The sequence below is a fragment of the Geotrypetes seraphini genome, chromosome 6, assembly GCF_902459505.1.
Source record: "Geotrypetes seraphini chromosome 6, aGeoSer1.1, whole genome shotgun sequence".
NCBI lineage: Eukaryota > Metazoa > Chordata > Amphibia > Gymnophiona > Dermophiidae > Geotrypetes > Geotrypetes seraphini.
The window spans coordinates 54,110,829-54,138,403 of NC_047089.1; the positions used below are offsets into that span (position 1 = coordinate 54,110,829).

Sequence of the window (27,575 nt, forward strand, 5' to 3'; positions counted from 1 at the left end):
AAGAGAAGGTTAACTATGCATATAAAGATTACAGAACAAGAAACACTGAAAATGTAAGTGACAATTTAGCAAAATATGACATTTTGCAACATTTCCCTTCATTCTAGCAATGATATTCTACCTTTCGTCCACTGTACAATGCTTCCGAAATGTTAAGGAGCACAAAGAATAAAGACCAATGCTTTAGTTTTTTCAGTAAATGGTTTATTCACAGGTTTGGCTTTGCTTATTGCAGTATGCACCACATTCAAATTAGATGAGGGCTACCGTAAAGCAATGATATTTTCGATGACTTAAGTCTTAACTTTCCCCCCCTCTAACAGTCTGAAGCAAATAATGTATTGATCGATTGTAACAAATACACTATTTCTGCTACAATGTCAAGAATTCTGTTCATTACCATGAACGGTTGTCATTGTCAGAGATGATTCACACAATGAACAAATGCAATTGCTTTTCTTCCACTAATACGCTACCAAAAATCAGAAACCTGGGCCTTCCCGGAGAATGTTGCTGGTTTAGCAAGAAGAAAAGACAGTCTCATTCACCTATGTCACCACTGTAAGCTTTATGTCAGTTAAAGTAAAAGATTTCTGGTATCACTTGTGGATTTGATAAAATTTGTTACCACTGACTTGACACTGCATTAATAACCTGCATTATTTCTGTCAGACGTTAAAAAAACAAAAGAAGACTTACTTTGGTTATAGAAATTTCTTGAACATTTGCACTTAAGTTATTTCAAATTTGAAATATTCCGGGAGTTTTTCAAGAAATAAAAACATAACTTAAAGAAAAATGAGCAAATACCATCTAAAAGCGAAGCATATTGGATACACCAATATAATCAACATGCCTTGTGCTTTTCTGTTAACCCTCTGAGTGCAACTAGAATATTCCAATTTTCTATGCAGATACAGAAATATTACAGGTAAATCACCTACAGTGTAGGATGAGATTATTGAATAATATTGCACTTTACAAATGACATTCTAATGTTTCTTTATTCAACACATAATATTCAAAGTGGATAAATATATATTGGATCCCAGGGGATGTCCTTCCCTTCTCACATAATTGCTTTTTATTGCAGTGTTCAAGTATGCTGAACAATAGCACATTAACATAAAACAACCAAGGACACCAGCAATATCCTTCCTGTGAGATTCAAAGAGTCTGTATTTCATGTATATGTAATAAATACAATACTTGCATTCATGTATATTATTTAGCACCAATATTTAGACACAATCCAAAATACAAATATTCTGGAAAAAGCAAAGAAACGGACACGTTAATTGATGTTCAACAATGAATAGTTTGAAAAGCTTTTCATATGATCACTTCAGAGGGGGGTAAATTGAATTAGATTGGAGAGAAAAATGGCATCCAGTATTTTCATAGTCAAACAGATGATGCAATATGTCTGCTTTAACATATGGAGGGTAATTTTACAATAGGTCACCTAGGTAGAAAATCCAAATAGATGCCTATTTTGGGGCTATTCTGTAAAGGCAAAACTGGGGCCTGCGTCTTTATCAAATAGCCTCACAAAACCTTTATCAATCATGGGTAAATGCACACAAACACTCATGATGGCCAGTGCTCTACCCCCTGGGGTTATGTAGATAAAACAGGGTTTAACTGTGAGAAAAAATTTAGAACACTGCCCTGTAACTGTAAGAAATTTTAGCCTTCATTAAGTCAACTTTGTACCCATCATATAATAATATAGTATATGTTTGGTGTGTCTAAATCTGATTGTCCTGTGGATACTTTATGAGTTGCTGCTAACCATTTCAATGCTCATTCTATTGGCACTCTGCCTCTTTCTGAACAGGATGGATCCTTAACTTGTCCAATATACCCTGTTCAGCTATCCGTTTGGTCAATCGAGAAATATGTTACAGCTATCTCTTATAACTGAAGAGAAACCTTTCCAGCAGGTTGTCCCTGACTGTAACATTCTTCAAGGGCAGGTACAAAAAAATACCATGGAACAAGCATGTTTGGTAATGCACAGTTCACTGAATAACCCTTTTCCCGAATATCTCCATTATAGCTTCTGACTAAGATAGGCTGTCATTGCAAATCAATATTGAGCACTCAGAGGGCTAACAGTAAAATTACATACTGCAGACTGTAGCTTGCCAAGGAAAACATTCATTGCCTGTATCTTAAAAAAAAAGGGGGGCAAAACAGTCTTAACCCTTTGAGGATCATATTAGCAGCGAGTTACCATTTGGACAAAGAACAAGTTTCGTAGCCATTAATATCAGAAAATTATCAGACAGATACCATAAACACAGCTTTTGTTCTGCCATTCGGGATCAAAGAGCATTTCTGCTGGATAGATCAGATACCACAGTTTCAAGCAGGATTTTCAAGAAAAGGGTTTTCAGCGTCTCAAAGGGTTAAGCGAAGACTTAAACTAAAAATGATTTTTCCTAAAAGGGTGAGTTAGGTGAGCGAACAGTCTCAGATGAGCTCGGTGAATAGTCCTCTGATTCTGAGTTGAGCTCAGGTGTTGTTTGATGCACCTCATAGCTGCTTCTCACATCCTGGTGGCGTCTTCGTCGGAAAACCTGCCTCTCCTTATCAAGAGCGGTGGTCTGGCAGGGGCATAAAATGGGAAAGAAACAAATTTGGTTGTGTGAAATACATGAGTACAAATTTCTGTATTATTTTTCTATAGAACTCTGAGAATAACTCATTTTAGGCCCAATCAGGCCTCCAAGTGCATAGAAAGCATTGGTAAATATGCAAAGAAATGCCTTTTTAAAACATTAAAAAAATAAAAAAATAGCAGTGAGCTCTGGGTATATGGAAACCACATGCTTGAGTTCTGGGTGCTATTAATTGCCTACAGGCACAGATTCAGATTTCAAGTAGATGCAGATTAACCTTATGGTCTCTTACAAATCCAGCCTGATCCCAACTGGCAAGCTCTAAATGCCAGGTCATTTGATTTGGCCCAGTTATGTTAACTCTATATTCAGTAACATTCGCTTAGGTCAGACTGTTTGAAACAGATGAAAGCAACGAGAAAAAAAAAAGAAATAGCCCCCAAATAATCATAATGCAGTTTTTTCACCTTCTCCTTTTGCTAAAATGAATCAGTTTGGAAGCTGCAAAGCTCATCATTCTATGAGCAAATTAACATGAAAATTGATCACAATTTTTAATGGCTAAGTAATAATCAGAACTGTACTGAATAGCATACTTTATTATTCGGCCAAATACGAATAATGAAATATATTATTCAGCCAAATACAAATACTGACTACAAATAATGGACATTGAGTTTTAGCATAACAAATAATAAAAGAAGAAATGTGAAATCAGAGGTCCAGAAGGATTAGGACTGTAGATCTTCGCATTATTTATGCTTGAATATGAGTATAAGTCATAATTCGGCCACATATGAATGATGTATTTGGATGATTATTTGGGGCCGAATCAAATATAAATATTCGGTACAGCTTTAATAAATATCAAGATTTATTTTCAGGGATATAAAGTCACTCTACCTTTCCTCTTAGCTAGAAAGGGGGGGCGTAGGACCACACTAAGGGATGCAGATGGAAAACTCAGTACTGGGGTTTTACTAAAGTGAGTTAAGCGCTTGGGCCCAGATTCTGTAACTGGCACCATTGTTAGGAGGGCGCCTTATAAACGGCCGCTGATCACGTGATGGCACCGGGTACGGGATTGCACCTCCAGCAAAGGTAGACACTGGAAATGTAGGTCGCCTAACACCACTTCCGGCATTAGCTACACCCGCAGTCACTTTAGGCAGCCTAAAGCGCCTACAGAGGCGCAATTCGGGCGCTTCTTAGGCACTGGTAGGCACCGTGAAACTCAGTTAAAAATGTTGTTTCAGCATCATTTTTTTTAAAACTGAGTTTTGGCACCTACTGGCACCTATAAACTAGCGCTGTTTAGAGAATCCGCGTCTTGATGACCAGTTTATAATGCATTAACTGTTAGCACAGAGCTGCATTAAAGGATTTTCGCAGTCAGCACACAGTAGACATTAAGCACTTTTTTTGTGTGTCAGGAGCACAAAATGGGTGTAGAGTACTTTAGTATTTAGTTCACATCTTTCCAGTGGAAGTTAAGGTCTGTTACAGTCAAGTACAGTAGTATTTTGAAGCCCCCAGGAGCTCACAGTCTAATTTTATACCCGAGTCAATGAAGGATGAAGCGACTTGCTCAAGGTCACAATCTGGACCCGCAGCCCCGTCCCCAGGCCTGCCCAGTTCCAAGTTTCCAAGCTTATTAAAAATGTGATAAAACACTAATCATAAATTCTAACGCGTTTAACAATAAAAAAAAAAAGGGGGAAAACATTTAACATACTGGACAAACTTGACAGACGGAGAGACAAAAGGAAAGTAAATAATGGAAAGGTATATAACGGAAGGGAGGTAAAGGAGATCGGAAAAGGATCAAGGCAACAACAGCCCCACTTTGTAATTCCCAAGTCATGCCCCATTCTACCCCAGCCTTGCCCCCCAGCCCATCCCCCCAACCTGTTCTCGTGCTTGGAGCCACATCGGGAGTGTATCTGCGCATGCGAAGGTGTGACGCAATGATGTCACATGCGTGCGGGCGCAGATGCCCTGCCGATGCGGTCCCGAGCTGGAAGCTTTTCGAAACCTGGATAAAGTGCTGGGTTTTGAAAAGCCATCCGGACGCCTGGACATGTCCTATAAAAAAAGGGCATGTCCGGGTAAATCCGGACGTCTGCTAACCCTAACAAGGAGCGGCAGCGGGATTTAAATCCTGCTCTCTGGTTCACTACCTGTTGCTTTTACAATTAGGCTCCTCTTCCACGCCTATCAATTTGAAAGCACATCACTATGGATTATAAGACTTAAGATTAAAATGGATCCAGCATCCCTAAAAACCCATTAGCCCATTAATCCACGGGAGTTAATACCCAGCTCCTGTCAGAGGGTCCCCTATGATAACCCATTGCGCCTTACATGTCTGGCTTTCAATACACTTCTAGATTTGTAGACCTCAGCCTTTCTGTCACAGAATATAACACTAGCTATATTCAGAACCACTTGTGTGGTGAGCATCAGGTGAAAGTTTTATTTATCTTCTTTAATAAATTTCCTGGCATGAACAACGTATAACATTTGGCTTTATACAGTCAAAAGTTATACAATTATTCCCTAAACTAGTGTTTAAGCCCATTACATTAACGGGTGCTAGAATAAATGTGTAGAATTTCTTTCTTTCTGTCTCTCTCCCTCCCGCTGTCTCTCTTTCTTTCTTTATGTCTCTTTCCCTGTCCCCTCTATCTTTGTTTCTCTCTCTCCCTGCCCCCTTTCTTTCTTTCTATCTCTCTCCCTGCCCCGTCTTTCTTTCTTTCATTCATTCTGTCTCCCTACTCCCTGTCTGTCTTTCTTTCTTTCTTCAGTGGCAGCGCTGTAAACAGGCTGTTCGCGGCCAGCCCCGACAGGGCCTTTCCTCTACCGCATCTGAAGTGATGCGGTAGAGGAAAGGCCCTGCCAGGGCTTGCCGCGAACAGCCTGTTTACAGCGCTGCTACTGCTGATTTGGGTAACGAATGGGGGGGTTGGCAGGTCAAGACTGCTGCCACTGCCCCGAGACGCTTCCCTGCTCGGCGGTTCCACTGCGCTGAGACGCTTCCTTGCTCGGCGGATCCTCCCTGCTCGGTGGTTCTATTCTACTGCGCATGTGGAGGCATGGAGTTTCAAGTGCGCATGCGCTGCTAGGGTTTTATTAGCACCACGTACGTGCTGAAAACCGCCACCCGTGCATGCGCCGCTACTACCATGTCTCTGCCACGGAGCTATGGATCACAGAGGTAGGAGTATGCATGCGCGCTTAGGGTTTTATTATTATTGATGATGCACAGCAGGTTTGTCAAGGTTAAGAGGGTAAGAAGGCACCTATTTCCAGTCTATCTTATAAAGACATAAAGGAGTCTTTGGAGTCCTTTTGTTAAAGTGCAGTAAGTTTTGCATTTAGAATGCATTAGTTGCAAATATGTAGTAAATAAAAACATGATGGCAGATAAAGGCCAAATGGCCCATCTAGTCTGCCCATCCACAGTAACCATTATCTCTCTCTCTCTCTGAGAGATCCCACGTGCCTATCTCAGGCCCTTTTGAATTCAGACACAGTCTCTGTTTCTACCACCTCTTCTGAGAGACTGTTCCATGCATCTACCACCCTTTCTGTTAAAAAAGTATTTCCTTAGATTACTCCGGAGCCCTATCACCTCGTAACTTCATCCTATGCCCTCTCATTGCAGAGTTTCCTTTCAAATTAAAGAGACTCAACTCATGCGCATTTAAATTACGTACCTATTTAAACGCCTCTATCATATCTCCCCTCTCCCACCTTTCCTCCAAAGTATACAGATTGAGATCTTTAAGTCTGTCCCCATACGCCTTATGATGAAGACCACGTACCATTTTAGTACCCTTCCTCTGGACCAACTCCATCCTTTTTATATGTTTTTGAAGGTGCGGCCTCCAGAATGCAGGGTTTGTGCCCAAAATCTGCCTTTCACTTTCTCCAGAAGGCACACACTATCTAACAGTGCATGTAACGGGGTGTAGGCCCATTCCAAAAACAAAATAAATTAATACAATAAAGCCATGCCAGTGCACCAATCAAAATCCTTGCCTTCCTATTCTCCTCCTTGCTGCATGTTCCCTTTCCAATCCCTTCTGACATATTCTCCTTCTGATCTCCTTTCTGTGCATAATCTCACCTACCTGAAAACAAGTCCCACCCCCAAAGCCTGACTCCCCCCAGTCCTTCAGTCCCCTTCCTGTGATTTACTTATAGATTGCATTGGTGGGCCAGTGGCTCCATGGAGAAAGTGGTCCCTCTGCTCTCACCTGGGACTGTTCTGGGATAAAAAAATGGCACCTATACCCCCTAGTGACAGTGTTATGGTACTATAACTAGGAGACATATGTATCATTTTGGCTTCCAGTGCAGCCTCGGATAGGAGAACTCTCGCCATGGAGCACCAATATGACCCCTCTGTAAGTCCTGTTTTTAGGGGATGGGGAGGACATGGGTCATGGGAATCAGAATTTGGGAAATGTAGAGGGGGGTACCCCACTGGCAGTGCCAATAGTGCGGCTTCCCTTAACATCACATCTAGATAGTATTCAGCCATGCTATTAACAGCCATGACAGCTACTGGGCAATATTGGTCCTTTCATTAACTGTTGCCACAAGCCACTCCCTCCTCCATGTTGACATGTTTGCACATTGCTTTTACCATGCTGGTTGGGTTTAATAAATGGCAGGCATTAGCATGGATTTGAACTAACATCTACTATGTGGTAAAACCTGCGCTCGTTTCTTAACACACTTTTGTAAAAGAGCCCCTAGATCAGGGGTGCCCACACTTTTTTGACTCGCGAGCTACTTTTAAAATGACCAAGTCAAAATGATCTACCAACAATAAAATTTAAAAAAAACACAACGCACATTGTACGCATAGAATTGTTAATTATCATTCCTATTTCGGGGTTTTTTCAAAGAGGTCAAAGCAGATGACTCTATGCACTGTCACCTCAGTAACAACCATACAAAAATAGACAAATACCCACCCCCCTCCCTTTTTACTAAACCACAATAGCAGTTTTTAGCGCAGGGAGCTGCGCCGAATGCCCAGTGCTGCTCTCGACGCTTATAGGCTCCCTGCGCTAAAAAACACTATTGCGGTTTCGTAAAAGGGGACCATATTGTAAAATATAGACAGCAGATATAAATTCAGACACATTTTGATCACTAAATTTAAAATAAAATAATTTTTCCTACCTTGTCTGGTGATTTCATGAGTCTCTGGTTGCACTTTCTTCTTCTGACTGTGCATCCAATCTTTCTTCCCTTCTATCAGCCTGTATGCTTTCTCTCCTGCACCTCATTCCCTCCCCCAACTTTTTCTTCCTCTCTCCCTGACCTTTCTTTCTCTCTTCATGCCCCCTTTCTTTTTTTCTGTTTCTCTTCTTTCCTTCTGTCTCAAGTTTCAAGTTTCAAGTTTATTTAGATTTAATGGTTCGCTTAATAAATTCTAAGCGAATAACATAACAGTTTAATAGGGATAAAACAATTAAATTAAAAAAAAAGAAAAATATTAAAAGAAAAAACCCCTGCCTGCCCCCTTTCTTTCTTTCTCCCTGCCCTTCCCCAAGCCACTGCCGCTGCCACTGCCATTGCCATCAGGGAACAGGACCCAAACCGCCACCAATGGATAACAGGCCCCAAAGCCGCCGCCACCCCATGCACTCCCTGCTTCGGGCCGACCAGCATTCCTCTCCCCGACGTCAAGTCTGCCGTCGGAGAGGAAGTTCCGCCCAGCCAGGCAGCGATTGGCTGGTCCGAACTTTCTCTCCGACGGCAGAATTGACGTCGGGGAGAGGAAGACTGATCGGCTCGATAGATCGCCAAGGCAAAGTGAGCCCCTGCCCTAGATGCCTTTATAACACACTTGGAATAAACTGGCAGTTTAGTCCTGTTGAAGGCCATTGCAATAAATTGTTTGGGACAGTGGTTCTTAAACTTGTCCTGGTGGACCCCCTATCCAGTTGGGTTTTCAAGATATCCCTAATGAATATGCAAGAGGTGACAGGCATGCAAAATCTGCCTCATGGATATTCAATAGGGCTATCCTGAAAACCCGACTGCCTAGGGGGGTCCCTCAGAACAGGTTTAAGAACCACTGGTTTGGGAGATCCATTGTATAGAAAATGGTTTTGCATTCATTAGGATTAATATTCAAAATCCCCATTGTCCACACAAAGCCTACATAGCCATAAATATTGGCCAGTAGATTGGTTATCTATCAGAGCCCAATAGTAACTGTTAAACAATAGAACAGTTTGCTAATATAAATTGGTTTCCTGAAGATATTATCCTGTATTTAATCATCATCATTAAGGTAAAATATCCAATCATACTACAGAGGTCATTATAGAATGACTGTGCAGCATCTGCATTTGTAAATAGCAGTACACGTGATTAATTACTGATTTCACAATGTCAGTATGTACATGAGATACACAGATTTTATGGGAGCATGTTCTGGGTGTGGTTTGGGCAGTCCAAAAAACTATGCCCCCCTCATGCTATACCAGGTTGCCTAAATTTAAGCACCTTTTGTGTGTTTAAATTTTTAGAATACTGCCTTCCATGTGGGTATGTGCGCATTTACAAGGGGCGTTTGATAATTTATCTAACTCAGTAGGAAAGAAGAGTTTTCAAAACATTTTTTATTTTTCAGTGTAGTCTCCTGATAGCTTCATCCACTTTTCCTGCAATGACTTCTGTTTAACCTTCAAACCAGGACGTCACAACTTCCTTGATGTCTTTATCAATTGAAAACCACTGTCCACGGAGAGATTTCTTCAAAATTTGGAACAGGAAATAATCCAAAGGAGCCAGGTCAGGATTGTAGGGTGGATGGTTCAGCTGCTGAAACCCACATTCCTGGATGGCAGCCTGTGATTGTCGTGAAGCAGCAGCATGCTTGCTGTGAGTTTTCCTCATCTTTTCTCCTTGATTGACTCCCGCAAAGCGATCATTGTGTTGGCATAACTCTCCCCGGTTATGGTTGTTTTGGGTGGCATGAACTCCAGAAGAAAAAGTCCTTCATCATCCCAGAAGACAATTGCCATGACTTTGCCTGCAGATTTTTCTGTCTTGAACTTTTTTGGGGTGGTGGATGACTTATGCTTTCACTGCATTGACTCCATTTTGGACTCAGGATCTCAGTGATAGACCAAAGTCTCATCTCCAGTCACCAAACGATGAAAAAAATTCACATGGCCTTCATGGAACATCTCCATGTTCTCCTGACAGCACTGGAGCCTTGTGGCCTTCTGACATGGCATCAACATTCTTGGAACCCATCTAGCAATAACCTTGGACATGCACAACTTTTCATGAATTATTTTCCATACTGTACCTGTCGAGATGCCCATTTCTTCAGCTATTTGGGAAACCTTAATTCGTCTGTCTAACAAAATTAAATTATTGACTTTCTTGCACATTTCTGTGGAAATTGCTTCCACAGGCTGTCCAGTGTGAGGGTCATCTTCAATGGACTCTCTACCCCATTTAAACTGCTTGCTCCAAATTTTTACTTTGTAGGAGGATGGAGCAGACTGCAATCATGTTCATGGATCTCCTTTGGCTTTTTCCCTTCTTTTGTGAGAAATTTTATCACTGAATGGTGCTCCAAATCTAGCAGTTTCTTACATGATTCACACGAGGATGCTCCTGACATCCTGTCTCTTGGAATGTTAGACTAACACTTCACTGCAACTGTGCATGAGTAACCTTGAGACATGTCACAACATGCACAGACTTGTTTCAACACACTTACTACTTTCTTTCATACACAGGTAGATAAATTATTGAACTCCCCTTATATGCATGTAAATGGCAGTAGTACGCCCGACTGCTCTTCTATAATTATGCACTACAGTGCACAATTGTTAGGGTGAGAGAATTTGCCACTAGATTTAGAGCTGCTTTGAGGTCCATGCAAACGTCAGCTATCAGTGACTGAGGGGGCAACTGTGTTTACCTTAATAGTGACTAGCACCACCTTTGGAAATGAATTACTTCACTGGCTGCTAAATTAGCTCCTAATGCACATGCAGTCTGGTGAAATCTAGCACTTACGTCTATACCTTTTGGCAAATACATGTATATGTTATACTATCCATATGTGCATTTTCTGGCATATTCGTGTATAAAAACCCTGCATGATACTGCTTTTTCTTAATTATGTGTAGAATCCACATCACAGGCTGAATCTGGACGCAAAAGACATTGAAGGCGTCTTCTCACCAATATCGGTAAGACCAAGAGCCTTCATAGAACAATAGAAGCAGAACAGCTGATGATCACATTAAAACAGTGAGCCTCAGATCCCTAGAGGGCTGTAAATATGGCAACATGATGAGTTTGCTGCTTGTGTTACAAAGGCTTTAAAAGCCTGCTCCTAGCCAACTCCCGCCCTCCTGTCTGTCCCTAAGCGGCTTTGGCAGGAGATTTTCCCACAGGGGGGCCAGCAGGATAAATGAACTAGGTGAAGGAGAGGCACAATCTCTTGAGCAGTGCATTCCAAATGATGACCTCATTTTAACATTTAAAAATTCATGTGACCCTGGATGATGATGAAAGCAAACGTGCAAATCCTCACTTTCTCATCTATTTCCTCATCGTCCCACTTATTCAAAGCATGAAAGCAGCAGCAGTGGCAACAGTATTAGAAGTCCTGTGGGTCATTCTGTGCTCACACATGCCAGTACCCTTCATGGGTTTCCAGTCTACCAAGAAGCCCACATAGGAGGAGAGGGCAGGGTCTATGAATGTTCACTGACTCATAGCCAGTATCTTGACAGCCACTGCAGGGCATAGGTCATAATTGAGGTCCACAGGGACAGGGAACAGCCTTGTTCCTGTGACCCCCTTCTATTGATGATGTGACCCTATTTAGGTTCTTGACCCAGCGTTTGGAAACCACTGTGCTAGTGTATGTTATGATTTGGCTCTATATATTGGGAGGGGGACGGGAGTGTGGAGGGCACAGACATGTATACGGTGTCTGGAAAAACAGGATCCCTTATACAGTTTCAAAATTCTTTGCAATTGTTTAAACATTAAGAATACATTAGCATAATGGGTTTTAAAACATTTTTAATTCATAATTTGTGTTCAAAGTGTCTTCCTTCAACCTTTATACATTCACAAAGTCTTCAATGCCAATGAGTTGTTGACTCAATGAATTCTGGGGTTTCATTTATTAAGAGCTGTACTGTTTTGTGGGTTTGATGTGGTAGAGCGCCATTCTGTTGATAAATAAAGTGCTCAGAAATGTACTGAATTTCAGACTAACACTTCTGCTGCAGTAAGACGTTTTTGGGTTACTTGGAAAAATGTTGGGAGTCCCTTTTTTCCGGACACCACATAGAGTTACAACTTTGACCTACATCATGTTATATTACAGTAACAAAAGTTCCAAAATCAAGGAAGAGTGTAGTAGTCAGCTAAGCAAAGCTTCCAGCTCTCTCCCTACAGACTTCTCATGCACTTGTCACTTCCAGGCCCAACCACTGTAATTCTGTTCTAGTTGGCCTCCCACAGTATTCATTCAAATGCTTACAGTCTGTCCATACTTGAAGAAGGACACGGTACTACTTGAAAGGATCCAGAGAACAGTGACTAAGATGGTTAAGGGACTGGAGGAATTGCCGTACAGTGAAAGATTAGAGAAACTGTGCCTTTTCTCCCTCGAACAGAGGAGATTGAGAGGGGACATGATCGAAACATTCAAGGTACTGAAAGGAATAGACTTAGTAGATAAGGACAGGTTGTTCACCCTCTCCAAGGTAGGGAGAACAAGAGGGCACTCTCTAAAATTGAAAGGGGATAGATTCCGTACGAAAGTAAGGAAGTTCTTCTTCACCCAGAGAGTGATAGCAAACTGGAACGCTCTTCCGGAGTCTGTCATAGAGGAAAACACCCTCCAGGGATTCAAGACAAGTTCCTGCTGAACCAGAAAGTGCTCAGGTAGGGCTAGTCTCAGTTAGGGCACTGATCTTTGATCAGAAGGCCGCTGTGTGAGCGGACTGCTGGGCACGATGGACCACTGGTCTGACCCAGTGGCAGCAATTCTTATGTTCAAAAGACTGCAGTACTATCCTATTCTACCTGGAGAAATATGAATCAATCTCTTCCATCTCTACCAATCTACTAGCCAATATTGTTTTCAATTCAAAATCTTTATGCTAACTCCATATTGCTATTCCCGCCCCTCTCCCCCCATACCTTCTATCAGCAACAGTTCCTTATAGACCAACTTGCCACCTAGGGTCATCCTCTGATTTCCTTCTTACTCCTCCATTGCTTTCTCAAGTGTGGTTTGACTCTTCTCGACAATCTGCCTTTTTCGGCGTAGTCCCATCTCTCTGGACTCTAGGCAGACTGAACTATATTTTAAAAAACACTTACCTTTTGAAATAGCATTCAGCCCTTCTCTTTAAGCTGTATGGGTATTCTGGAGAATGCAGGTGTGACACATATCTCTATGGAATACTCTGTGCATTATCCCTAACCTGTATCTTTATGTTGTCACCTGTCTCTATGGAATATCCCTTGTGTTGTCCCCTCTCTGTATCCTTTGGTTCACTCTCACCTATGGTATACTTTGTCTTTTCTCTGCATTCTTTATTGCACTCTACCTGTATCTGTCCCCTCTGACCTTTTGACAACGGATTTGCAAACCGCTTTTACACATTCACAAAAACCACAACCCAAAATTCTGCTAAATCATACCTCCTAGCTTTCCAAAGGGTAGGAATGTTAGTCTGGAGCACCATCCAAGAACATGAGCTCCCATCCTTGAAAGCTTGTGCCTCCACAGATTAATCTATAAGGTGCCCCAAGCACCTGTCACTCTCTGCTATAGTCTTAACACTTTCGCAGACTACAGCATTTTGAAGAGAGAATGATCAGGTTTTTTTGAACTCACAAACAATACATGTATGACATTTCTGCACAGCGGCTAATATATTTTCTTTTGCTGTACTGCAGGATCTATGTTTAACACTGATAAAGGCATATTCTTTCAGGACTTGTGAGTGTCCTATGGGTTCCTGTATCTAAGAGAGAAGCGCACAAATGAATGTGAATTTTCTCTATTTTTATTCTTACATGGAAGCTGTTTTATTTGAGGTCAAGCAAGTTCCTATTAATCCAGCGTGGCCTCAGTGCTGTACTTCTATTAGTCCTGTAAGATTATCTTAAGCACTGTGCAGAACTTATCTCTCCCCCACGCAACTTACTCCTACCCCTTCCAGACTATGAAGCAGATATAAGATATATATATATATATATATATATATATATATATATATATATATATATATATATATGCACACAGTGGAACATTGGTTTGCGAGCATAATTTGTTCCAGAAGCATGCTCGTAAACCAAAGGGCTCATATATCAAAGCGAGTTTCCCCATAGAAAGTAAGGGAAACTCGCATGATTCATTCCACATCTCAAAAAGACCCCCCTCCCCCACCCCCGAGGCCATTGGCGTGCTTCCACCCCACCTCTGAGAACCAGCTTCACTCACCCACCCCTGAGAACCGGCATCACCCTCCCCACCCCCCTCATTAGAATCTCGGAGAGAGCAGAAGCCAGAAGGCCTTGAGCATGCATAGATGCTCAAGGCTCAGCAGAGATCAGCGACAGGCTTTTTCGGTACCGGTTCCTGTGGGTTGGTGCTACATGCCGGTGCCTGATCGCAGTATGGGTTTGGGCAGGCAGGCGGACGGGTGGGGGGTGGGGGCAATGCCGGTTCTCGGGGGTGGGGGCTCGCAGATCGAGTCAACGCTCGGTTTGTGAGGCAAGATTTGCAAGAATGTTTTGCTCGTCTTGCAAAACACTCGCAAACCGCATTACTCGCAAACTGAGGTTTGTATATACATATAAAGTCAAACCTATATACCTATATACAGTGGCGTAGCGAGGGTCAGAGGTGCACCTCCCCACCCTCTTCCCTACCCCCACCCCCATCTGCTCCTTTCCCATCCCCTCCTGCTGTGTGCATGCACCCCTCCCCTTCCCCCATACCCCAGCCTGCTGCTCGTGCCAGTGTCAGCTCTTCCTCTGATGTCACTTCCTAGGGTCCAGGAAATGAGGTAAGATGAAGATCCAAAGCTGGCACGAGCAACAGGTTGGGGCTGCTGATCACACCATGAACGTTAAAGAGGTACAAGGGAAGGGGTACACATAGTAGTGGGAGAGGAGGCAGGGAAGGAGCAGAGAGGAGGAAGGGGGACCACCCCTGACCCCCCTTACGCAAGAGAGAGTGAGTGAGTGGGCAGTGATTAACAATTTTAATCACTTGATTAACCACGATTAATCACAGCATGTGAAGGCAAAATAGGAAGTTGTGTTGGGGAGGGGCAGGATACAGTAGGGTACACACAGCATAAGGCAATTGCTGCCTCTGCCAGCAACCCTTTGAGGAGTCAGGGAGAGGTGGGAGAAGAGATGCCAGAACGCAGGATAGGCAAGGGGAGAGAAAGCAATGATGGACAAGAGGGAAGTTACAAATTTTAGTCAGAATTATAAAATGCAATTGCAGTTAACATTTTAACAAATTAATTGAATCAATAGTGCAAGCCCTTCCTCGACAAAATGGTGTTGACTGTGCGCAATAAATTTGACATTTATGCTAAATTTAAGGCCTGAAAAAACAAAGAAATATTCATACAGTTTGGATCTCCATGCAATAACACCACCATGCCAATAAAACCCAGACATGAGACACCGATAATTTGGTTGTGTAGTTCTGAAACAACACAGATTATAGCCAACGCAAATACATTTGGCACGAGGCAAAATTTTACCCAAAACAAAAACCGCGCACACTAAAAGATGCACATACAGCACTGCAGGGCTTTTGTCTAGCCCTTAACTGTGACCATGAATGATACTTCAGCAGCACTCCTGAGATCCAGTCACACTCAGCTGGAAAAGCAAAGCTTGAGAAGGCTATTAGGCCCAAGTGTCCCATTTGGCAGCACAGAGGGGAATTATTGGTCTATCAATCTGGCTTGAAATATTACACAGGCAATAACACACAATAGGGTGTGAATTAAAGGATTTCAACATATACCCTTTGTATACAGCATGTCATAAGGTCAAAGGTTAATTGCTTTCTGCCCTAGTCAAAGACTGGAATCATTAATATGAGTTCTGGATTGTGTTACTGAATAAAATGAAGTGGGGTTTTAAAAAAAAGATTATATAATAATAAATATTACATTAAATCCTTGTGTAATAAGCTCAATTGTCACAAAAGGAATTTCACCACAAGTCAGACTCACAGCATATTGTGATGATATCAGGTATCACTTAATATGCCTTGTCACTGGTTAGTGCTTCAGAAAGTGCTGCTTTAACACTTTAGCAGTGGATATACCCAATCAATGTGCAAGAAAGACATTTGGGTATAGTAGAGGCACTGTATACAGATTGTCTCTCTCTAACCTGCTGTGGATATCCTGAAAAGCAGACAGGCCAGAGAATTCCTAAGGATTTCTGTTTCACGGTCACATAGTGCTGTCTAAAAGGGGGGGTGCAACCATAAAAGCTTTAGTTTCTTTTGTTCTAGCTTCCATTTATTCCTTATTTCTTTGTTTTGTGCCGTTTCATTTTAATGCGTGCTATATTTTTTAATGAAAATGAAATCATTTTTGAGCACGTTACAATGGAATGCACACTCCAATGATTTATTGCAAGTTAAACATTTAACATACATTAAATAAAATAAAAGGACTGCAGATCTTTTGCCATTTGAGATCACAGTGCTTGATTTTGCACATTTCTGTAAATTCTCTTTAATACAGAGAACAAAGACCCTTGTTTCCTCTCTCTATGAAATGTCAAAGTACACAGTATGAAAACGCCCCCTCAATTCAGGACCACTGAACTATTCAAGATGATGTAATCCTATATATGTCAAGTACCTTATTATCTACATTAGGCTATATTATTAATTGAAAATTTCATATTTGGAGTTTTATGGATTACAATTCCCAAAATGTTATTTATTGGCAAGCTAAGCTGCACCATCACAGTTCACGGTGCATGGAATACTCAACAAGCCATGAATTGCCGATAACTGCATTCCTCCAGAAGTACAACAGAATTCACAAATGATGTGTGATTTTTTTTTCAGTTACAGCACTTACACTTGCCTGGTTTTGAGGCATTTTCCATCACACAGCTAAATTTGAATGAAATCAGTAGCATGTGTTACAAAGGAAACCTCTTTAATTGCATAATCTTAGCATTCTGTAAATGTATGTTTTTCATCTCTATGTTCTTTTTTTTTCTGATATTCAGTTGAGGGTTCATTAAACATACCATGCTTTAGCAGTGACATGCAATGATATGAGAATGGTGGCTGATTTTTTCTGTAGGTTACTGTTCCATAAATAATACATAAAAGAATGTGAAGTCTGCTTACACTTCAGAGGGCTGCAAATCCCAAGATTTTCATTATCACATTTGGTGTTATTTTTCTCAGCTCAGAGCATGAGGTGAGTCTGAGAATTTCTAGCTGCCTGGAGTGAAGGAGTTCACTGGCAGCAAAATGAAATAGTAGCTGTTAGTGCAGGATATACAACTCTCTTTTTAACAAGACCCACAAGAGAAAATTGAAGAACAGTAAGTAATAGTTCAGTGGAATATATTTAAAGGCGTGCTGGTGCAGAGCAGGTCCAGAGATTGCTATGCAATACCTATGCATGCCACAAAAGGGATTAGCACATGGAAATATCCGAGTGCTAACAAAAACAAAAAACAAAGCACAGCACAGCACAGCAAAAAAAAAAACAAAAAACAACAAAAATCCCCCACAAACAACCTCATTTAAAAGGTTTTAGTATACTGACAAGTGAAAGGTTTCTTCCTGAGCAGGATAAATAGAGGATAATGAACAGAAACATAACTGAATCCAGGCAGAATTGATATTAACTAGCTCCATTAATGTCGAGACACCCTATAAGCGAAGCCTGCACAATTTACTATATCCAGAAGGACCCCAAAATATCAGTACTGGGTAGACACAGATAGTGTCTTATAGACTGGCTTAAACTAGAAGTGATAAGGAACAGCTATGTCAGGAATCAGAGGAAAAGCTAGAATCTGTTTCAGTCAATGGATGCTATCGTGCAGATCGTTCTGAGGAATTACTGTTCTAGACCACTGAAAGGAGGGAAAAGCCACAATAATGAACTGCTATTGGAAGTTCGTATGGAGCGAGAGGAACTGTGGACAAATTGCTATAAGGAGAGAGGACCCATGACTAAGAGCTGAATGATGTCCAGAACCTTTGGGGACTTTGCCATTGATTACTTAGATTCATCAGTGACTATGAGTTTGTTTGAAACATTATGATTACTTTTTATGTATTTTTATGTAACTTTATTTTTATTGTTATTATATTCCTGCAGATCTTGGCCATAGTGCCTCTTTATCTGCTTTCTAGTTCTAGTTAGGCATATTATCAAGTACTGTATGACACTAATAAGTAAATAAAAATGAACAAATAAAAAAGAAGATAAGTACCATATAAGCATAAAATAGTGAGGAAGAAGCTATCACTGGGAGCTCCAAGGCAAAAAAAAGCCACAGCTAGAAGCTGTGAGAGGAAGGAGCTGCAAAGACAGAAGGATCAAGGCCAATGGCTGTGAAAAAATCCCAGGAACAACCATGGATAACCATCACAAACAAAGAGGAGCAAGAGTTTACAATCTTAGTCCACAACAACTGATCTCCAGAACTGTTAATCACTAACCTTAACTTTGTTAATTCTACTCAGTCTGTAACATCTTTTAATCATTGTAAACCGCATAGAACTTCACGGTCCTGCGGTATATAAACTTATATATATAATATTATTATTATAGCTAGGAGCAAAGGGGTTCATAATAAAAAATAAAAAAAACACGTCTAAAAAGTGTCCTAAATGGCTACTTGGATGATCAAAAAGCCTGATCGTCCAAGTACCGATAACCAAAGCTGGTTTTTAGACATATCTAAAAACAGCTTAGGCCTTTCCCTTGCCTCTAAACGCACAGAGAGAAAAGAGGTGTGTTTAGAGGAGGGGAAAGGGTGGGCAGTGGGCAGGAGGTGGGCCGACCTACACCTAGGCGTACAACAGGTATAACCAAAACATTTCACAGGTTGCCTAGTCGGCAATTAGACCTTTTTGACTTAGACGAAGTCAAACCAGGTCTAAGTGCAGAAAAAGGGGCCGCTGAGCTGATGGCCGCTGGCGCGATCAGTTCAGCTGCCTGGTAACCTACCCACCGCAACCATCGCGGCAGGAGAGATGCCCAATCTCTCCTGCTGCGATACATCACCCCCCCCCCCGACAACGTCGGGGAAAGAGGGAGCCCAAGCCCTCTTGCCCCGTCGAACCGCGCCCACCCCGACAACATCAGGGCAAGAGGGAGCTCAAGCCCTCTTGCCCCGGCGATCCCTGCCACCCCCCCCCCTCCCGCCGAGTACGAGCAAGCCAGGAGGGAGTCCAAGCCCTCCTGGCCCCGGTGACCCCCCTCAGACATGGCGACCCCCGTCCAACCCAGTCCATGTGCCTAAGGCCCCGCCCACAGTAGGGGCCCAAGGCTCCCGGGCCTATTCTGATTGGCCCAGGCGCCTCAGGCCCCACCTGTGGGCGGGGTTTCTGCCGCCTGGGCCAACCCGGCTGGCCTGCCGGACGGACGGGCTTGGCACCCGTCCGTCTGGCCAACTGAACATACTGGGAAGAGGGGTGAGGGGGTCGTGGGGTCAGCCGGGGGGGGTCGCGGGTCGGCAGGGGGGCCGATCGGGGGTTCTGGGGGGCGGTCATTGGGGGGAGGGAGGTTGTATAGAGGGCAGGAGGGTCTGGGATCCCTTCTGCCCATATTGTAGTGGGGGGTAGGGGGTCGCCAGGGCCAGGAGGGCTTGGGCTCCCTCCTGGCCCATTCCAGTCGGGGAGTCACCGGGGTCAGGAGGGCTTGGGCTCCCTCCTGGCCTGCTCGTACTTGGCGGGGGTGGGGTATGATCGCCGGGTCAAGAGGGCTTGAGCTCCCTCTTGCCCCAATGTTGTCAGGGGGGGGCCGCGGTTTGACGGGGCAAGAGGGTTTGGGCTCCCTCTTGCCCCGATGTTGTCGGGGGGGGGGGGGGGTCCACGGTTCGACATGGCAGGAGGGCTTGGGCACCCTCCTGCCTGGATCGTTGTGGGGGGGGGGGGGATTCTGTAACCGGTGTTGTTTTTGACAGACACCGGTTACAGAATCCAGCTTTTAGACGAAGGACTGGCTCCTCCTTCGCCTAAAAGCCCTTCTGTTGGACGTTTGGGGCTTAGGCATTTTTTTGGTTCATTATGGCCAAAAAATGTAGATGTCGCGGGGGTGTACTTGTAGACGTACTGGTGATCTGGGCGTTTAGTAGAGGCAGGCCATAATCAAAACAAGGACATTTGTTTTGGTTATGGACACTTTCCCTGCTTCTGCTTTGAACGTTTAAGGACTTAGGCCAAAAGGGGACTTAGACATTTTTTTGATTATGCCCTGCATGAGTCTAAGAGGCTGTGAGAAGAAAGGAACCATGGGTGGGAGTTACACACACACAAAAAAACTAGGAGTCAAAAAGAGCGAGAAGCTATGACCAAGATCTGCTAGGAACCTTGGCTAGGAGCCAGAATAAGAAGAGAAAATCCACTGAAGGATGAACTGTGGTGGGGACAAGATAGAATATGCTATCACAAGAGCAAGGCCATAGATAATCAAGTGTAATTACATCTGGTAATAGGCAAGCGAAGATTGTCAGATGTGATTATATTGCCTTGTCTTCATTATAGAGGTCTTGTGTCAAGCAAGCTTGCAGAGTACTGGTATGATGAAGGATAAAAATTGCTAAGTAGAATAGAATCTGTAAATTATCTGTATTTTAATCAATCAGTGCTTTCACTTGCAGACCAAAAGAATAAAATGCTTCCCCTATACTATGCTATCAATTGTCTCCAAATATGGTAGTATTAGATTGAGGAAAAGGCTAGCTAGGCATATGCTTGGTGCAGGATAACAATACCCAAAGACTTTGCATATGTCTGCAGACTTTTGAAAATCCCTCCCAATGACAACATTTTCAAAAAAGGACACCTAGGTAATCAAGGCACATATGTTGCACCTACAGTATTTTATAAAGGCATCATACTGTATGTGCCTACGTGCCCTTATAAAATAGTTCAACTCTGAAAGCTACTGAACAAAGTTACAGCTGGCCAAGGCAGAGCTAACTGTGCGTGCATGTATCTATAAGAATTGAGACAAAGGTACATAATTTGTAAAATACACACATAAGTTCTGATCTTTCTTCTGCTCTGCCTATTCTCCACCCCTCAGAATGCATACTTTTATGTGCGCATACTCTCTAGAACTCATATACCGGTAAGTGCCTACTTCAGCGTGTAAAACACTGCTCTGCTGTTGAAGTCACTTATAAATTTAGCCTCATCAAGGAGAGTTCTATAACTACCCCGTTTCCTCGAAAATAAGACCTATCTCAAAAATAAGCCCTAGCATGATTCTTAAAGATGCTCCTAATATAAGTCCTACCCCAGAAATAAGCCCTAGTTCTGATTGACCCCTGACCCTCCCCCCTAATGTCCCCGACACCCCTTACTCCATCTCTGACATTAGTGCTGAAAAAAAATCAGACTCGTCAATTCAGCAACCCCCCACCCCTGCTGCTTTAGGAAGCCTCGGAGTGGAGGTATGTCAGTCTCACGTTGGTGGGGTTCTACTGCACAGGAGGATGGGAGGGAGGGAGGGATAGAAAGATGCTTCACAAAGGGATGGGTGAGAAGGGAGGAAAGATGTTGCATATGGGGGCAGGGGGAGAAAGGAAGAATTGGGGTAGAGAGGAAGGGAGAGATGATTGCTGTACATGGAAAAAAATAAGACATCTCCAAAAAATAAGCCCTAGTGCGTTTTTTGGACCCCAAATTAATAGAAGACACGGTCTTATTTTCGGGGAAACACGGTAGGTGCCCAGGGTTATACACCCCTTTGCACATGTACATGCACAGAAAATTGAAACTTACATGCGTAACATAGTAAATGATGGCAGATAAAGACCTGTTCGGTCCATCCAGTCTGCCCAACAAGTTAAACTCATGGCGTATGGTATGATGTGAGCCACCATTGACAGTTGGTCCGCGCACAATTGTTTTGTATAATTTCCCCTGAAGCAGCTGATATAGTTGGCAAAACAAGGTACCCTGTTGGGATTTGTATGGAGATTTTTGGCGCATGATGGACTGAGCAACGACGCGAGACATGACCCGAGTTAGAGATGAAGATTCCTTGGATGAAGCTCGGCGTGGCCAGATAAGATTTTTTATACATGTGCACATGGAGGGTTTGTTTTTTCATTCTGAGAATAAGTATGCCAAAGCACGGTGGAGTTTTTTTATGCCGATGATGTGAATAAACAGCTTGACTTACTTTTGTGCTATTGTGCGTTTTGAGGCTTTTTTCTTCACATTTTTGTGCAGTGCATAGTTCTCTGATGAGCAACCCCCTCCCCCCCGATGGACATAATTAAAACAGTATATATTGTTGGATTGTTTTTTCTGTTTTCCCTTTTATCGGTATGATGTGATCAGGGCCGGATTTTCCTATAGGCTAACTAGGCTACAGCCTAGGGCCTCAAGATCAAATTGTTAGCAAAATTAAAATTACACTACTCTAAAAACAGTGAACACTAAAACACTTAACTGAAAATAAGGAGAAATTCTACGCTTCAGAATCGGAACCGGCTCCGGCCGCAACGGGGCGCCGACTCGGCTTCTCCCTTTCTTTTTCTCGCCCTGGGAGGAGGATCGGGGATGGAAAGATGTCAGTCCGGAAACAGCTGGGCAAAACCCAGCCCCGCGGGGAGAGAGGCAAACCGTGGATCCGTCAGGACAGGGCGGCCCAGACTGGCATCAGTGGAAGGGGGATGGGAGGCAGGCAGGCTGGCATCGGAGGGGGGGGTTTAATGGAAGGCAGGCAGGCAGGATGGCATGGGGGGTGTTCAATGGAAGGGGTATGGGAGGCAGACGAGCATCGGAGGGGGGGTGAGGTGAGGAAGGACGCATTTGGGGCACTATGGACATAGGAAGGGGCAATGTTGTGTGTTATGTTTGATTAGTTATTGTTACAAGTACTATATATGGTGCTGAGAATAAATGTCCAAATAAGTGTTCTCGACTTTTTTTTATTTATTATCCGTGTCACATTTTTTATAAAGGTTAGTACCAATAACAACATGTTTCATTTAACATATTGATATATATCACAGTAATGATGTATTTGATTATCTCTCATGTAATTTACAAACTTAAAAATGGGAGGTGAAAGGGCCTCATAAGTGGAATAGCCTAGGGCCTCTTTCATCTAAATCCGGCCCTGGATGTGATACTAAAAGTGCCTACTTGATTTTGATTTGTCCTTGCCATTTTCAGGGCACAGACCATAGACATCAGCCCTACTTAGCCTTGTTCTCCAACAACTGGAGAACTGGCTTTGCTTCTTACTTACTGGTATTGCCATCTAATCACTATCAGTGGCGTAGTAAGGGACCCTCCTCTCCGTGCCTCCCTGCTGCTTCCCACAACCCCCATTCCACACTTGCGCTCTCCCTCCCCTCATACCTCTTAATCTTCGCCAGCGCAAGTGGCTTCTGCAAGAATGCTCTTCATGCCAGTATTGGATTCCCTCTGATGTCATGTTCTGGCCCTGTGACCCGGAAGTGATTTAGAGGGGAACCAGGCTGGTGCGAGCAACAGGCAGAAGTTGCTCGTGCTAGCGAAGATAATACGGAGGTACAGGGTGAGAGGGAGGGATGGTGCGAGGGTGGGACAGGGTGAGGCGAAGAGGTTCCAGCGCCCCCACCAACTCAGTGCCTGGGATGGTCCACACCCCCTGCACCCCCCTTACTACGCCACTAATCACTTCTAAGCTTGTTTGTTTCCATGTGTTCCATATAGGATTCCTTTGTATGTATCACCATGGAAGTACAATTCTATAAATGTGTATGTAAATGCTGTACCACATAAATAGGTAGAACATGGCCAGGCTACCATACACGTATTCCAGATGCATTTAGGCACTAGCAGTTACACTAGGTCTATGCTTGGCATAATTTTGAGCACATGAACTTAAGGCATGCTGATACCAGGTTATATTAATATTTTATAATAGAAACATGATGGCAGATAAAGGCCAAATGGCCCATCTAGTCTGCCCATCCGCAATAACCATTATCTCTTTCTCTCTCTGAGAGATCCCACGTGCCTATCCCAGGCCCTCTTGAATTCACAGTCTCTGTCTCCACAACCTCTTCCGGGAGACTGTTCCATGCATCTACCACCCTTTCTGTAAAAAAAGTATTTCCTTAGATTACTCTGAAGCCTATCACCTCTTAACATCATCCTATGCCCTCTCATTGCAGAATTTCCTTTCAAATTAAAGAGACTCGGCTCATGTGCATTTACATTACGTAGGTATTAAAACGTCTCTATCATATCTCCCCTCTTCCTCCTTTCCTACACAGTATAGAGATTGAGATCTTTAAGTCTGTCCCTATACGCCTTATGATGAAGACCACTTACCATTTTAGTAGCCTTCCTCTGGACCGACTCCATCCTTTTTATATATTTCTGAAGATGTGGCCTCCAAAATTGTACACAATATTCTAAATGAGGTTTCACCAAAGTCTTATACAGGGGCATCAATACCTCCTTTTTCCTACTGGCCATATCTCTCCCAGTGCACCCTAGCATCCTTCTAGCTTTTGCTGTCACCTTTTCAATCTGTTTGGCCACCATAAGATCATCACATACAATCACACCCAAGTCCCGCTCTCCTGTCGTGCACATAAGCTCTTCACTCCCTAATCTGTACCGTTCCCTCGGGTTTTTGCAGCCCAAATGCATGACCTTGCATTTCTTAGCATTAAATTTTAGCTGCCAAATTTCAGACCATTCTTCAAGCTCACCATGTTATTCACACCATCCGGCGTGCCTACCATATTTTTGACCTCCATCTGTCTCCAGCCCTCCCCCACCTTGTTCCACCCACATCCCTACAAAGCCTCCTCTCTTTTTCCGAACAAGCTCCGGCTGCATCTGGAGGGCCTGGAGCACACACGGATGCGTGTGACATCATCCACGCATGCTGAGAGGCCCTTCAGATGCGGCCGGAGCTCATCGGGGCTTTCCAAAACCCGGACAAATGTTGGGTTTTGGAAAGTCCATCTGGGAGCCCGGACAGTCCTCTAAAAAGAGGACATGGGTTTTCCTGGATGTCTGGTAACCCTATATAATGCAATCTAGGTGCCCAGATGCCAATGTAGAATAGACCTTCACTGCAGTTTCATGTCGCCAACAAATAGGAGTCTATTTATAGAATTATCCCCTAGTACTTCACCTTTGGTTCAGAGGATCTTTGGGTGTGATGCTTCTCTGCTTTATTAAATTAACAATATGCTTCTTCTGAATAAAAGATAAAGCTCTTCCCCCTATCTAGTATATTTATGGTGGAAGATTTAGAGCAAGCTATAGTTTGGCTTGGTTTTCTAAAGTCTTGGTAATTAATGGATTTAAGAGTTACTTTTCTTTCTTTTTTTTTTTTTAAATATAAACTGTGATGGTTTTACTTTGCTTGTTTAATGCAGTGCTAGCCATAAAGAAATCTTCATTTCATTAATAAAAGAACATGATTACATGTTTTGCCTCTTAGTGCATCCATTATTCATATTAGCTGGGAGACTGGACTGGAGATGCAGCTGTTCACACATTAATCTAAAAAAGCCTTTCCCTCACATTCTTCCTAGTACTGGAGGAATAATTATCATATACCTGCTATTTGAATGCCACTGTGCAAACAAATATGGAAAATAAACTAACAAACGCATTATCTAACGTAATGTCTCATGCAGTTCACCATAAAGGAAGACTTCACATCTCTGTGGGCCAATTTGGGCCATTTTCTACCCTGTAAAACTAAAATTTATTCATACTACACTTAAAAATGAAGACATCCTATTAACGAGTTTTAATCTCATTTTGGGCATTTTGGGAGTGTTAATTTTCTTCACTTAATTAATGGATTTTAAAAACAAATGGAACTGCTTAGAGCTATGATCTCATAATTGCAAAAAGTTATTTGTTAGTATTCTTTTATCTTCCTTTGGGAGGCTTCTATGCTTCCTTCTAATTATATGCTAGGTTCTACCAACCTACAACTGTACTTCTCTTCTTGTTCTGCTGTAGAAGTTCCCTACAATGAACAAAAATAGAAATCTCTGGAACACCATGAAATAATCAAGACAAACACAAGTATATTAAGTGCCCTAAGTAAACCTTTGTGGATGATACCAAAATCTGTAATAGAATAGACACCCCGGATAGTGTAAATAACATGAAGAAAGACCTGGCAGCTAAAATTTAATACTAAGAAATTCAAGGTCATGTATTTGGGCTACAAAAACCTGAAGGAACAGTACAGTATGGAAGGGGGGCTTACATGCACGATAGAAGAGTGGGACTTGGGTGTGATTGTATGTGATGATCTTATGGTGGCCAAACAGGTTGAAAAGGTGATGGCAAAAGCTAGAAGAATGCTAGGTTGCATAGGGAGAAGTATGGCCAGTAGGAATAAGGAGGTATTGATGCCCCGATATAAGACTCTGGTGAGACCTCATTCAGAATATTGTGTACAATTCTGGAGACTGCACCTTCAAAAAGATATTAAAAGGATGAAGGAAGGCTACTAAAATGGTGTGTGGTTTTCATCATAAGGCATATGGGGACACTCTTAAAGATCTCAATCTGTATACTTTGGAGGAAAGGCGGGAGAGGGGAGATACGATAGAGGCATTTAAATATCTACGTAATGTAAATGCGCATGAGTAGAGTCTCTTTCATTTGAAAGGAAACTCTGCAATGAGAGGGCATAGGGTGATGTTAAGAAGCGATAGGCTCCGGAGTAATCTAAGGAAATACTTTTTTACAGAAAGGGTGGTAGATGCATGGAACAGTCTCCCAGAAGAGGTGGTGGAGACAGAGACTGAGTCTGAATTCAAAAGGGCCTGAGATAGGCACGCGGGATCTCTCGGAGAGAGAAAGAAAAAATGGTTACTGTGGATGGGCAGACTAGATGGGCCATTTGGCCTTTATCTGACATCATGTTTCTATGTTTCAGCTGTGTGGCCTTCTTCAATTAAACTTTAGGCCCCTTCCCACCAACAGTCCTGATCACCTGAACACCACACCTCCCAACATAATCTGGCTAAATGGGAGATGTGATAACTGACCATCCTACCTGATGCTTGATTTGAGTTTTTGTGGTTGTCAACACCTATTCTTTTGCTTTGACTGCAACTGCTATTTGGCCCTTCCTCCCCTTCCCCCACCAGAAGCTGCTGCCCTAGACAACTGCCTAATCTTGCCTACTGATTGGGCTGGATTTCTAGTTTATAGTAGAATGTAGGGAACCATTATCTGTAGCCTTTTTCCCCTTTTATCTCTAACCCTGATGCCTCATCCTACAGAAAAATAATAGAGCCCCTGCAGGGGCATTTTGCTGTTCAGAGAGCAGGGCTCAGCTTCATTTTTCTCCAGAGGAAAATGCTTCTTAAAAATCCTTAGTGCCCTGAATCCTAGTTTTCTTCCCTCTGCTGCCTGCTTAATTCTCTAGCTGCAGTTTCATAGCTTTATATGCTCCCTGAAAACAGTTCATCAATCCGGCTACTCACTTAGGACCTCAAGCAACTTGCAAGCGGGAGCAGAGAGGACCATTTGGCGGTTTATTTACACCCAAACAAAACACTAAAAATTATGAAATTGTTATTCAATATAGGAAATGTTGAAAGACTTTTTTTTTTCAGAAGTCTTGTGATACCTCTTGGAATCCAGACTCATTTAAATCTAGCCAAGCCTGT

General features: G+C 42.8%; 1 protein-coding gene across 2 annotated transcripts in view; it reads right to left on the minus strand.

Moving 5' to 3' along the window:
- Positions 1 to 266: 266 nt before the first annotated feature.
- DCLK1 (doublecortin like kinase 1) overlaps positions 267 to 27,575 on the minus strand; it is a 533,653-nt gene continuing 506,344 nt past the window's right edge. Inside the window, exon 17 of one of the 2 annotated variants that reach the window (XM_033950508.1) lies at positions 267 to 2,612. In XM_033950508.1, the coding sequence (XP_033806399.1) occupies positions 2,448 to 2,612 (165 nt within the window). In that variant the 3' untranslated portion in view covers positions 267 to 2,447. The remainder of the gene's footprint in view (positions 2,613 to 27,575) is intronic. The other variant, XM_033950509.1, reaches the window with a different exon arrangement.